General features: G+C 38.5%; 1 protein-coding gene across 11 annotated transcripts in view; it reads right to left on the bottom strand.

Moving 5' to 3' along the window:
- Positions 1-819: 819 nt before the first annotated feature.
- Positions 820-14,040, bottom strand: part of ATP11C (ATPase phospholipid transporting 11C (ATP11C blood group)) — a 181,928-nt gene continuing 168,707 nt past the window's right edge. For 3 of the 11 annotated variants that reach the window (XM_026009043.2, XM_072744524.1, XM_072744523.1), the window contains exons 28-30: positions 12,407-12,560; positions 6,192-6,296; positions 820-3,589 (exon numbers count right to left, since the gene is read on the bottom strand). In XM_026009043.2, coding sequence (XP_025864828.1) covers positions 6,195-6,296; positions 12,407-12,560 — 256 coding nt within the window. In that variant the 3' untranslated portion in view covers positions 820-3,589; positions 6,192-6,194. Of the gene's footprint in view, positions 3,590-6,191; positions 6,297-6,975; positions 7,067-12,221; positions 12,288-12,406; positions 12,561-14,040 lie in introns of all 11 variants that reach the window. The other 8 variants (XM_026009044.2, XM_072744525.1, XM_026009046.2 and 5 more) reach the window with 5 other exon arrangements.

Consider the following 14,040-nt stretch of genomic DNA (forward strand, 5'->3'; position numbering starts at 1 on the left):
TTGATCAGCCCTCACCCCCACGACACCATTTCAGGAGCGAGATGTGAGTCTGTGAGGAAGATGGCTCAAAGTGACAAAGCTGAAACTTTTAACTCAGATCTCACCTCCAAATACTGCACATTTCCCACTTACCAAAAAATAACAAGGAGACACCTGAAACTAATGTAACGTTGTACATTAACTACGCTGGAATTAACACAAAAACCAAACCAAAAAATAAAAATAAAAAGGAAATTCGCTAAATGTAGGTCAAAGGCTTAATAGGATCAAAGGCTACAAAAACACAGAGACTAAAGTGTAAAAATGTAATGCAACCAGCTACTGTGGGGAAACTTTAACAGTCAAGGACAGCAGTGTTTTCACAAGGTCTTAGGCGCAGGCTGAGCAACGTTGGGAGGTGGCGGGGAGGGGGGCAGGGAGAGGCAGGTGTACACACACACCTTTGGACCAAATTTCAAGCCACTGTAAAACTGCTGCATGTTTGGATTCTTAAGGCTCAAATGATTTCAATGAGATGGAGACACCGACCACGTATCACACTACCTCCAATGTGTGGGCAGCCGAAAGCACACCACCAAGTACACACTAGGAGACTTTCAGTATGTATTTACTGTTTTGGCTGAACTTTAATCTATGTAGACAGGCTCATTCCAAACCTCCAGAAGAACTACAACCTCTCCAAATTAGGTTCTGCCCTAGAATGCGAGTTGAACACATATAGAAACAGGCAAACAGGAAATTAAAGACTATTTCCTGTCACCATATTGCTTCCGTATTTTTATGTCAAACTGAGACCTTTCCAAAAAAGAGGCTAAAATATCAATCATATCATACCAAAGTTTATTGATACATCAAACAAAAATTTCTGTAATGAAAAAGGCAAGTTGCATTCATAAAAGATGGCATTCACAGTCATTATAGAAAGCAACAACGTAGATGTAAAAAATTGCTTAAGTGAAAAATGTAATACTGCAGTCCCGTTTTGCAAGCTGAAAAATGATTTTGTTAACACTTGCATAAAATCTGCACATTTATATACTGCATGTTATTAAAAAATTCCATCACTAAATTATGAATTTTGCAAATTTAGGCCTACATTTATACTGTTGCTGGTGTAGATGTTGTAGATATGGAATTTATGTTTTACGTTTAGTAAGTTACACCTTCAAACAATGGACAACAGTTGTGAAAATCACAAGGACACCTTGATAGTTCAAAGTTGTTCAAATGATGGGTATATATGATCCTGTTATTACATTTTTCCACTTTCTCGGTCACAAAATAAGGTGGTTAGATTGTAGTGCTAGGAATACTGTAGGATGGCTTACTTCGAGTTATTACATCTGCTAACCCATGCTAGCCATTTTTTAGCTCATTGATAAAATCTCCTTCAAAAAGGAAGTCAGGTCCCTTTCAAGGATCTAGGCCATGCTCATCACCATCATGAATCTGAGCTGCAGCATAATGTGTAGCTGAGACAGGACTCTAAATCCCCCTTAGTCACCTTTCTTCCTGGCTGCAAGGAATTTTATATGCCACTGGTTACATTTCCACTACCCTGGATATTCTGATTATGGCAGTCTCCAATGGTTTGCGTTACATGAGCCTTTCTCTATATTGAGCATCTCTCATTTGTATTCACAGTCCTTAGAGTACTTACGTAAAACAGCAGTAACCACAGCAACAACTGTAACAAGAACAACTAAAGACACCAAAAGCTTTTCTGGGTCTGATTTTTTAGCTCTTTGGAGTAGGCAAAGAATATAGACTTTGCATTCAGTGGATCACCTCTAATACGGGCTACCGGAACACAGCACACTTGGGTAAGCTGTGAATGACACCTAACAAAATACTCGAAAAGTAACACTGATAGAGGAGAACAAATGAAATAATGAAAAAGGGTCAGAACGCTGGAATGGTTTCTGATGACTGAAATTATGTCCTTCCTTGAACTTAAGAAAAATTACGCCTAAACATTTACACAAAATAGATACAGAGGAATCAAATGTGCCACACGGACCGTATAAATACACTGGTATAGACTGAATTCAAGACTTTTCTAAATCAAGGTACAATATAAACACTAATAGTAGTATGGGCACGTCAGAAAGACAACCAAAAATGGAAACCGCTAGGAAAACACTGAAAAAAAAAAAAAAAAGTAATCTCTATGACCAGCGTGGGGCTTGAACTCACGACCCCAAGATCCAAGAGACGCATGCTCCACCAACTGAGCCAGCCAGGCGCCCCTGGAAACATTCTTTAAGAGCCCATCTCAATCTAGTAGTCAAATGTAGCCATTTATATCCCCCAAAAAAAGAGTGTGTTTGATTTTAACATTTAATAAAGACATTTCACATTTATTTTTATGTTTTAGGTGAACTCATCAGGAGGCTAAAGCCTCCTTCTAGTCCAGTAAGTTGAGGACATTACTAAGGTGAATCTCATGGTTTAAAGTCAGATCACCACCTAACCATGTTTGATAAGAGAGAAAACATTCATGTTCAAAGTCATGGCTCTGCAGGCTGAATCACTGTCTTGGGATGGATCCCTCCTTCGCAAATTGGCAAGTTAAAAAAAAAAGTGCTGCATATATACACAAATGCAGCCTCTTTCAAAAAATAACCATTAACAGCTTGAAATAAGCTATTTTTTACCCTCTCTACGAAAATTATAGAAGACTGATGTTCGGATGGCTTTATTTTTATTGTAACTATGGCTTTGCCTATCTCACCTCAGATCCCAGTAAAACTAATATTGGAAAAATCTGTTATATCTTAACTCTTTTGAGGGGCTACTTACTTACACTTACTAAGTGATTGGAAATGTTTTATTTTCAAATCTAGTAGCCACATACCCATTAAGTGAGACTAAATTCAGAAGAACAAAAATAAAATAAGTAATTGTTTTGATTCTCACAAAAATATCTAGGATGAACATTCTTTCCACATAAGGGTTCAAGGTATTTTTTTGGCAAGGCAATTCTATGAAGACAAAATTAGCATGTGGGTGAACAGAAAGGATTAACTATTCTGATGCACTGATACCATTTAGTCTTCTTGTATTTTCAAGTATTCCTTTCACATGTTTGAAAAAAAATAATTTAAGATTATCATTCAGCAGGAACAAGAAATGTGATCCAAACAGCCTATTTCTTCTGCCAGGCAAAAAAAGTAATATTAGCAAAGTCTATTCATTCCCATTGTATGACTTCTACTTTATACTATTATATTTAGATCCATTCACAGAGTTCATGGGTTAAAGGAGCACCCATTTGGTAGTTATACTATTCTATCTAAAGCCAGAAATTCTAATTATTCGTGCTTTCAACTTTCGTATGATTCATAACTTAGAGCTTTGGCCATAACGGCTACTTAACAATAACTGTAAATGCTTAAGAGAGTCATTTGGTATTTTAATGGACATTGATTCTGAACCCCCAGACATCAGAGAGTGGTTTAACTTGTTGCATATTGAGTATCCTGAGATGATAACTTTTTGTAGTTGTTTCTTCCTGCTTTCTTTTTTAGCTGTAATCACTGTCAATATGCTTGTAGGACAATAACATAGGCAGTTCAAGATTCGGATTCTGAAAAATTTAAAATATACAGAGTTAAAAGGTTTATTTTAACAATGATGTGAAGCCATCTGTTTAGCATTTTCAAAAATAAATCAAGTAGTAAATTTTGGTATGAGAGTAAAGGAACTATCTTAGAGTGCCAAGTTTTATTCACATGCAGGGAAAAAAAAAGGGACACAATAACCAGATTTTAATCCCTTCTTCATTTGTTAACTGAATAGATTCAGACTTGCTTTGTGCTTTTGGATTGCTCCAGGGCTCTCCTGTCATTATCCCCACAAGGACCCTCTAGTCTGTGAGCTCCTTGAAAATAGGGCCATCTTCGTTTCATCTCCAGCATCTAGTGTAGCATATCTGGCGCATAGCAGGTACTTGGGACATGGTGCATGAATGAACTATTGTTTTTGAGGATGCGTAAATTTTGACAGAGAAAAATCTCAAGATATCATCAACTTTGAAAGACTGGTGTAAAAGTATTTTTCCTTTGTTGGAAGAAACATATTTCTTCCTCATAATGCTGGAGTTCATTTTCTTTTTGGTAGATCATGTATCTATGAGTCAACTGACACTTCTGTTTTTCTTATTCATCTTTTTTTTTTTTTTTTAAAGAAAAGTGACCACAGAAACTTTCCTAAATCTGTAGATTCTTTGCTGTCCTCTGAACATTTTCAAATGCTATTAACAGGGACAGTGTGTGGTAGGCCAACTGATCACAGAGTCTCAATCAGGGATGTTGAGAAGTAGATGCCTTCTGTCTTGGGAGGGAGCCTAACTTTAATTCTCTACTCTCAAATCCAACCTTTTAAGACACGAGTAGTGGAGGGTCCTGAAGGGGTATGCTATTTTCTTCCCATACTGGTGCACTTTCCTTGCCATGATTGGACTAGAAGTCCTCTAGACTACGTTCCATTTCTTTCATGTTCCCTATTTTCCTAAGAGTTCAGGTAGCAGGGTCACGGTGACTGACCCTAACCAAAATATGGTTGCCATTCACACTGAGAGCTTAGAAAAGGAGAGACACAGTTCTCCTATCAAGGGACAAACTCAGTGGCCGAACTACTCGCCAAATGTTTTCCTTGGGAGGAAAAAATAATGCTATGTGCAAAGATATTTCTGGAAGAAATATACATTAAAAATAAAACAACTGTTTAAAAGATAAAACTTTCTCAATTCTACGTTCCTAGTCCTATGTTATTGTAGGATTTAAGGCCCTGGAGAGGCCAAAAGCAGAAGCAGTGTCTGCTACCCAGCCTAGCCTCCCAAACCACAGCCCAAGCTAAAGAAAGCAATCCAGGGGGATACAGAATTAGCTGGAAACAGTATAGTTAAAATGCACCATACAACCTAGGACAGGGCCATCTGGGATAAAAGGGTCAAAGACTTTGAAGGCTACCGGGAAGCAGATCGTTACAGAGGGAAGATAGAAACACGTGAGTCGCTCAAAATGGGGGACAAGATGCTGACTGGGGCAAACGGAGTCTGCTTCCAAAACAACAGCGCAGGTGCAGGCTGTGATGAACTGTAGGAGATAGAAGAACCAAAGTATCCATTCTATTAGCTTAATTTTCATTCTTTGCTGAGAGGTTGGGGAGTGGACAGCTGATGAAAACGTGGGCCTATGAGGAGGACTCACACTTGTTAGCTCCAAAGAGAACTGAACTGCAATTTCATTCCTGATGATCATTAATTTTTATGTGTGCATGAAAGACGGCCCTGCCCTAAGCTGTACTGAGTTTTTTCCAAGCTGGTAAGCTCGTCAACTTCATTCACAAATTACTCTAAATTTCTACGGGTGGACAAGAGACCTCTCAAGGTCTGAGATGACAGAGGCCCCTGTGGTGGGAAACAAAATACACACAGAGGAGTCATTCTGAGTTCAAGGATTCCTCTCAACTATTTTTTTGGGGTAAATGAAACAATATAAAATGAATTTGCTCATTTATGGGAAAATCAATTCTGAGGCATTCTACATAATTAGGCCAGTATCCCCCTGAATAGCTAGGAAAGATTTTACCTTTACCTCTGAAAGTTGAAACATTTAGCTTGAATAAAACTTGACATTAAAAAAGGTGATTAGATTTGTTCATGAATTTGGGGGATCAGACATTTACAAGTACATTAAGTGTATACCTGCAAACACACAGACACAGCACATGAAGGTACAAAGACACTGGATTATTCTCACATAATTCCCAAAAGAACATGCAACGCTAAATCAACTTGATGTTATACAGATGCAATTTTGGAATATTTATTTTCAATTTTCTCAATGATCTTTTTAAAATCAAAATTGTATTTCCTAATCAGTATTAACGAGCACTTTCACATGATGGCACTGCCATAGCAACTTGCCCCTTACAAATTCAATGTAATTTTGTTACCCTCTGAGCTCTGCAAAATGCCTGGAATTTTATTTGAGGGCTTACCAAATTTGAAATAGAGATTTTCCCATATTCCAAGGAATGCATCTTTATATTTTTGTAAAGAATCGTTATAAAGTTCACCACACCAACAGCAGAGAAAATTTAGAGAGTGGTATTTTCATTTTTTTCTTTATAATGCTGTTAATCTGTTTCTTTAAAAGCCAGCCCGCTCGTGTAACACTAGGTACCTGTTACAATATATTAGATTCGTCTGAGAATGTTCGTAAAAGAAGAGGTCTGACTGAAGGTCTGGCGGATAATGAGTCAGATGCCCTTTTACAGCTCAGATTTCTCTGTAATAGTGAGGTAAAGATACTTAAAGCATTTGAAGATTGCTTAACCTACCTGGTGATAAAAATGTAGAAGAAACAAATCATTTCCTATAAACTATTCTTGGCCCAAAGTACAAATGGTTGGTTACACTATAGCAAACGCATAACATTTCAATGAATACATTTAAAGACCTAAGAAAGTCTCCAACTCGAATTGAATCATTTTCATGGGAGAAGTATGCAGATATTAGTAGTATATGGCAAACAGGGGTTTTTGAGATGACACCGGTAGGTTATGCGGTAGATGAGTCAATGTGGTTTGATTAGTGAACCTTACCATCCTTTTGGTGAACACCTCTGAGAGTTGTGCTGGTGCTGTAAGTGTATTGAACAAAGAGAAATTTGTGCAAGACATTCCCATCTTGGTGAACAGACTAGCTCTGACACACTGTGGCTTCTACTGTGTGCCAGGGATCAAGGGGACTAGAGACTTATGGTCCGAGTGTTTGAAAATCACTTCCTCTCCAGTGTGACATTTGAGAAGGTGAACAAATGATCAAAGGAAAATGACAAAATACTCTTCAATATTAATAGAAGATATAAAAATGAATAATGAGAAGTAATTTTGCATAAGGAGTCAGAAAATGGTGTCAAGCAAATGAGAATGCAAGCAAGTTGGTACATTAAGAAAGGAAATCACCTTATTCACTCCAAGAGAAACTGTGATTGCTGGAAGTTTGAGAAAGCATGAAGATAGTAGATGTTCCTGAGGAAGGGAGGCGTTTCGTTACCTTGTTCACAATTGCACATAGGGTGGAAAATTGCAGTAGGAAAAAGAGAAATGCAGAAACCAAAAAAAAAAAAAAAGTAAATATTCTCTGAAATGTAAGACATTTAAAAAGAAACCTTGAGAATTCGAAGTCGAAATGACATGTTAGTTTTGAAGGCATTACTTTCTGAAGTAACAGTCGAGTTAAGAGTTAGGAATAGTCTATATTATATGTGCAAACTACTATTTCTCTGTTTAACAGTTTAAAATTATTTTGTTTATGGGAAGATTAACTATTTTGAATAAAATAATTTTAAAATAGGCTTCTCATTAAAATAAGGCTTATTTCTCATCATTAATTCACTAACCTACATTGTTCAAAATCCATCGGTCAGAGACCTGTGTCCAGGGTCCATCACCAATCTAATCTCGAAGGAACTCTCTCTTCTATCCAATCGCACAGGTATAATATAAAGGGACTGACTATTCTTGGGCAGTTATAGGTTAAAAGCCTAACAAAACTAACACAGTGGGAAGACATCTGGGGAAGCCACAGTTCAGTCCCATGTACCACTTGGACCAATACTTAACTTCCTTTATTCTAACATAATTTGGTTGGTTTCCCCCCTTTTTCTTACAGAGACCACTTTAAAAGGGTAGGCTAAAGAGCTATGCATTTCTCCTGTAACATGCCTAGAAAAAGTAAAAATTGATAACTTAACAGCTTAATCAGAAAACCCAACAGGTTATTGTTTTTCCTTCTTACCCAGGCCTCATTTTGGTATTGCCCACATAAAACAGAAGATGAGTGGTCAACTATGGGGACGAGTTTAACAATTCTGCTAATTAAGATTACCCATATTATCTACTTAGTGACTAATGAAAATAGGTCTAAAAAAAGAAACCAGCTACAGTATCATACGTATCTAGCAGAATCTAATAAACAATAAAACTTTTAAAGGCAAATACTTTATGACTTATTCATATAGGTTTAAACATAACAGTATTTTTTCCTATTCATATTTTATCTTAAATAAAGTTGGCGACATGCAAATAAATTACTGATTGAATAAAGCTAGAGACACCTATAGTTTCTAAGGAAAAAATAATTTTAGATTGTTCTTTTATTTTGTGGGCAAAAATCTCACGACAAGATTAACATGGTACCGATTTCCCCAACCCCATGTTTAATATACGAGCCTAATTACTTAAGAATGTAACTATAAGCACATTTTTGGTGCACTCAAAACCTTATATCCAACCGTCAGAGATAAAAGCACCTCTACGAAGCAGAAATTTTAGGGATTAATAGATTAATTTATAAAGGGAAAAGAAAGGGAATATGAAAGTAGAGAAGGCAGTAGAGAGCATGGGAAGAGTATCTAAAGCAATCAAAAACGGATATAGCCAGCAATTGGTGGGGGGGGGAGGGGAGGAAAGAAGGGAAATAATGAGCTAAAGAGTATGAAATTTCCACATTCCTTTGCAGTCATCTAGAGAACTTTGACACCAGCTCAGGCTCAATGAGCAGTATGTCAAAGAGGCCAATGCATAAAGGTCCATCTCAACAGCCACAAATGTTAGGATTCAACTTTTTGTCTAATCCAGTTAATGGGGCTATTACCCTTAGAACCCATGGTTGTGACACTGTCAGAATCGCAAGAGTAATAGTCATCCTTGGCAATACTGTAGCTACAAGGGTAAGTTGTATTCTCCAAAAATTCCAAAGTGCTCTCTCTGGGAATTTTGCTCAGATAGCTGACATTCCTTTTCCTGTCACTCACTCTGAAAGGGCTCCCTCCATCATGGGATGTTTCTTCTTGTCTGTGCAGACATCCCATGCTAGGCAAGGCCATGTTGCTAGGTCCACTCCCCTTAGATCACAGTGTTCCAGGGGCTAATCGGCAAAGTCAAGCCTCTCTCTTGATAGTGAGAAAACCTACATAAATGTTATGTGGACAAGTCCTCCATTGGAAATGGGAAGTGGTATTTACTACTTGACCAGAAAGTTCAGGTGTTCCTTCACTGATTATGGGAGAGCCCAACAATGGTACTTAGAGGAGACACAACTTTTTGAAAGATCAGAAATCCTAAATTTTAAATTTCTTTTGAAGTGGTAAGCTGTACCATTGTTCATTGCTCAATGGCAGTTTCACCGTATCCCGTCAGCAGCGTGGTCATGTAGCTTTTGTCAATGTCTAAGCTAACGAAAAGCCATCTGATCCTTAATGACGGGATTTTAGGTAAAAAAAATTAACCACACTGCCCGAAAAGATAGCTGGGGAATAGGTAGCTTAGACTAACCTTTGAGTGAAATGACCGGGGAACCCAGTTTCGAAGAAAGCAGAATTCTTCACAACGCTAACATCAGGACAGAACTCAGCTGGGGTGGAGGCTGCCCTACCAGCCTTTCTACTGGTGGCTTCAGGAGGTAGTGACTTGAAATAGCTCAGATGTGTTACAACACACCACATCACTGAGTCTGCTATGCTGCTTTATACCTGCTTACAGAAGTGCTCCGTATAAATCCCCTTTATAACTTAACCGGAGTGAGAGCTCCCCGTGAGCTGGGCCACATCTGAGTCATCCCTGAATTACCGACACCTCGTATAGTAGATAACTTATAGTGGACCCTCAGGCCATGTGTGCAGCACTGAATGGAATCTAACAGAAGGCTGCTTCTATAATTGTTAAATGTAAATGGCTTAGCTTTTTTTTCAAATGCCAGAGACATTTTCACTACCCACTGCTGAGTTCCCTTCTGAAAGCAGCTGCCAAGACCTATATGAGGACAGCACAGGCAGGTATTTCTGGCTATATGCACAAAGGATCCAAGATGCTTACTGGCTGAAGTCCAGGGGATTTTCTACCTTAAGGTAGGGACACACCCTGTACCCCATTAGGGAGCCTCTCAGGTATGAGGCTGACCCAATGCAAAAGAATCTTTAGCCTCTCTTTAAAAGTGAGGCCAATGCCTTAGTGAGGGGTATTAAAACCAAGTAGGAAGTCACCCAGGATGTCAGATTGTTTGCTGGTGATGAAGATATTCTTTCTCCTTCATCTTAAAAGTGGCCTCTGCCTCTTTGATCCGGCCAAATAGGGCCTTATATAAACAGATGTGACATCAGAATAGCCATGGCTGCCTTGTTTCGGTTGGCCTTTATGCATTCATATGCACGACTTTGCTCTTGCATTTTCTCACAAGGGGAAAAAGGAGGAGGTAGTGCTGCTGAGTGCCCACAACTCTTGTCTCATCTGCAACTCTCAAAAATCCCATAGAGTCTGAAAAACCATTTAGCTTTTCAGACATTGGATGTAAAGAGAGATGTTCATCAGTAGGCGGTTCAACACATGTTCTGGTTCAATGAGGGTAGGAATGATGAATGAATGATTGAATGAATGAAGGTGATTATGGAAATTTTCCTGGTTGTTGTAGCACACCAGCATGCCAAGCTATAGCACAGACACTAGAATTCCTCCTATCATGGACATACCCATGGCAAACAAATTTCATGCTGAACCTCATGCTTTCAACAGAAGTTCGGAATCTACTGTTTGCATGGAAAGAGAATGTTTTATGTCTTTATCTGTGAAAGCCTCCCTCCATTTAAGTAATGTAAAGGTCACCTCCAGCCCGTGTCTAATTCTTTTTTTTTTTTTTTTTTTAAAGAAAGGGCCTAAGGATGAGCTGGTATGTTTGAAGGTTTTGATTTCGGAGATTTTTGTATCATCTTTAGAGCATGAAGCTGGGTGTGAGCCATTACTTAGCTCCATTAACCCAAATAAGAAAAACATTTAGGAGCATCCCCAAAGTGTACTCCCAAATAAGGGGAATAGAAGAGCACCTCAGAGATCCTTCCCAAACAAATTCTCTATTATAACATGGCACCAAACCATTTCTTCCAGTGACATTCTTTTTTACTTGGCTTGATACAAATTGCCACTTAAGGCATTCTGGGAAAAACCTGTTATATCAACTTGTTTTACCCTTGTTCAACTGATATTAAGACAAGTAAATGCCACTTTCCAAAGCATCCTAAGGCTAAACATCAGGCTGGAGGGAGTTAGTCAGGGATCTACTGGAAGGATTCAAGAATAGACAAAGGCAGTCTTAGCTAGGTTAATGTTATTGGGTCCAGTGCCACCCACGAGGCATGCAGAAGCAGTGAGTTAAGGCCAGTTCTGACCACCTTAACTGTACAGTGATTGGCTTTGGATACCAAGAAGCAATGTAGCTTATGCCATTGGTAATCTATTGCTTTTGACTGGGGCTGATACTGACTTATTGATCATGAAGGTCTTCCTTAATATATCTAGTCACTGAAGATTTTCTCATTATAATCATTTTAGTTTCCTACATCTACATGATACCAACCACTGGATCCTATCAAATCAATAGGCCAAAACCCCAAGTCAGACAAACCAGCTTTGTGGTAAAAGTGGTTGGCAAATTTGATCGAATAGGTCAGGCAGATTGTTTCCTGAAGATACTGCTTTGGGGTGGCCATAAGATCGAGCTGGTGTCAACAGGATAGAAATAGGGTTTTGTTAGGCAAAGCAAGGTTAAGTGTTGGCAGGAATATGACATATTTCATTAACCTGTTGGTCAAAATTTGTCAGAATTTTTCTTTTCTGAGCTAATCTACCCCTTTAACTTTAAAGGCTTTTTAGAAATGTTTACAAGATATTAGACAATGCAGGGCCAAGCAATTAGGCTGGCAGAGGGTAATAACTTTTCATTCCCACAGGAGATTTACAATTTAAGCAGCAAAAATAAGAACACACTCATAAAACAATCTTCGTCTTTACAAGTGTGTTCAGGAGGGTAAGGATGCAGAAATCACATCCAGGGAATTCTCTTTGGTTCAAATATACTGCTGGAAAGACAGGGCTAGAAGCAACACAGAGATTAAGCAGCACTATAATTAAAGGAAGGGGAAGGTTTGAAAGAAGCAAATTGGGATTATCAACTGAAAAAAAAATCTGCAAATAACCCACAGGGAAATTTCTAAGGTTAAAGCTGGAATGTTGGTGTGGAAATTCCTGGTGTGAAAATTCTAGGCTAAAAAAAAAAAAAACACCCCATTTTTTCCATTTAAAATTCCATATGGAGCATATGAGATACTCCATATGGATTGCTAAAGGTCACATAGAACACTATTAAGGAATCTACTTACCACCTGCATTGGATAACGAAGTTTTTACTATACTTTTTATGCAGAAGAAGAAATTAAGTGATGAACCTGTAAGGAGGGGTTTAACATGCTGTAACTAATGCAATTCTCTAAATAAGGTTCTTAGTTCATGGCAGATACTGAAGCCCCTTCCAAAAATCAACTTAAAATATAAACTTAGTTCTTACCCTGGCACTTCTTCTTCTTACATTCTTTAATACTATCAGGAGAATCTCAGGGAAAAGGCTGATAAATATTAGAAGAACTATGGCCAACCATGTAGATACAGAAGAGAGCATTTGAGCAAATACGAAATACATTCTCTGTTGTTTGAGAAAAGGCCTAGAGTGGAAAGAAAACAGAATGGAAAAAAAAATCAGTTGCTGTCATAGGAAACAGATGTGTAATTCAAACTATCTTTTGTATTGAAAAGGACTCTTCTAATTATACACATTAATAGAAATAATTTTAAGAATATCCCCAAAATACTGAGATTTCATTTCCTAAATGTTTAGGGGAAAAAGGAATGATAATTAAAGGGGAAAAATGATAATAAAATGCATCTGACTTGAAAACAACCAAGCAATCAACTTTAAAACTGCCAACTGGAGAATATTTATTTGCGTTAGAAAATACTGGAGCTTCAAAGATATTCAAAAGATATGGTTAATTTTTCTGCTAACAAGCATTTTACTTTCTCAGCTGCTCTGTTAATATGAGAATGGACTGTGCTCCACATTCAGAAATTTATTCATTTTTATTTTTTTAAAAAGATTTATTTATTTATTTGACAGAGAGGGAGAGAGAGAGAGCATGAGCCGGGGGAGTGGGAGAAGCAGACTCCCCACTGGGCAAGGAGCCCGACATGGGGCTCCATCTGGGATCACGCCCCAAGCCAAAGGCAGACGCGTTTTAAAAATTTTTATTTATTTATGATAGTCACACACACACACACACACAGAGAGGCAGAAACACAGGCAGAGGGAGAAGCAGGCTCCATGCACCCGGAGCCCGACGTGGGACTCGATCCCGGGTCTCCAGGATCGCACCCTGGGCCAAAGGCAGGTGCCAAACCACTGCGCCACCCAGGGATCCCTAAAAGACATTTTTATAGCCACCTTCTCCAATCTACGTAGGTAAAGCTAGAAAGAACTGTCGAGTGTCTCTATCATTCTTATCCACAAATATATACCAAGTATCCAGTGTGTGCCAGGTAGGTTGACAGAAGAACACTGCTAATAAGACATTAAGTCTTGGAGTCCAGGAATCTAGAACCCCTTGTTCTGATGCTGGGTTTCATTTCTAAGTCATCCACTGAACTGGTTTGGTGGCCATAGAAAAGTACATCCAGTTTCTCCGAGCTGAACCACAGAGAAGCTCACTAGGTTGGGATGCACAACAGAATTTCCTTGGATTAGGCGCTCTAGGCAGATAGCTGTTTTTCTCATTTATTAGATTACACACAGGGCTCACTGAAGATAAACTGGTTTCTCATTAAAAAAAAACTGATGTTTGTGCACTCTTATGTAACATAATAAAATCAAGCTTTTGGCTCCAGGTATATGGGGACTAGAGAGAGTGTGGATAGGAAGTAAGCAGAACACTGAGGTGGAGAAATGGATGAGGTCTGGGCCACAAAAGGTTTTCTAGAGTCCCTACCATCCAAAAAGGAATTTTCCAGAACTCTACCCTCACTCTAATTTTGAAGGGGACCCTGACTCATCTTCTGGGCAGTTAACTGACCATAATAAGGGTCCAGCAGACAACTAGTCATAGGGTATTCCATACAGTACCTACAATGCTCTGTGATTAACAGCTCTAG

This window comes from Vulpes vulpes, chromosome X (genome assembly GCF_048418805.1).
Source record: "Vulpes vulpes isolate BD-2025 chromosome X, VulVul3, whole genome shotgun sequence".
Taxonomy (NCBI): Eukaryota; Metazoa; Chordata; class Mammalia; order Carnivora; family Canidae; genus Vulpes; species Vulpes vulpes.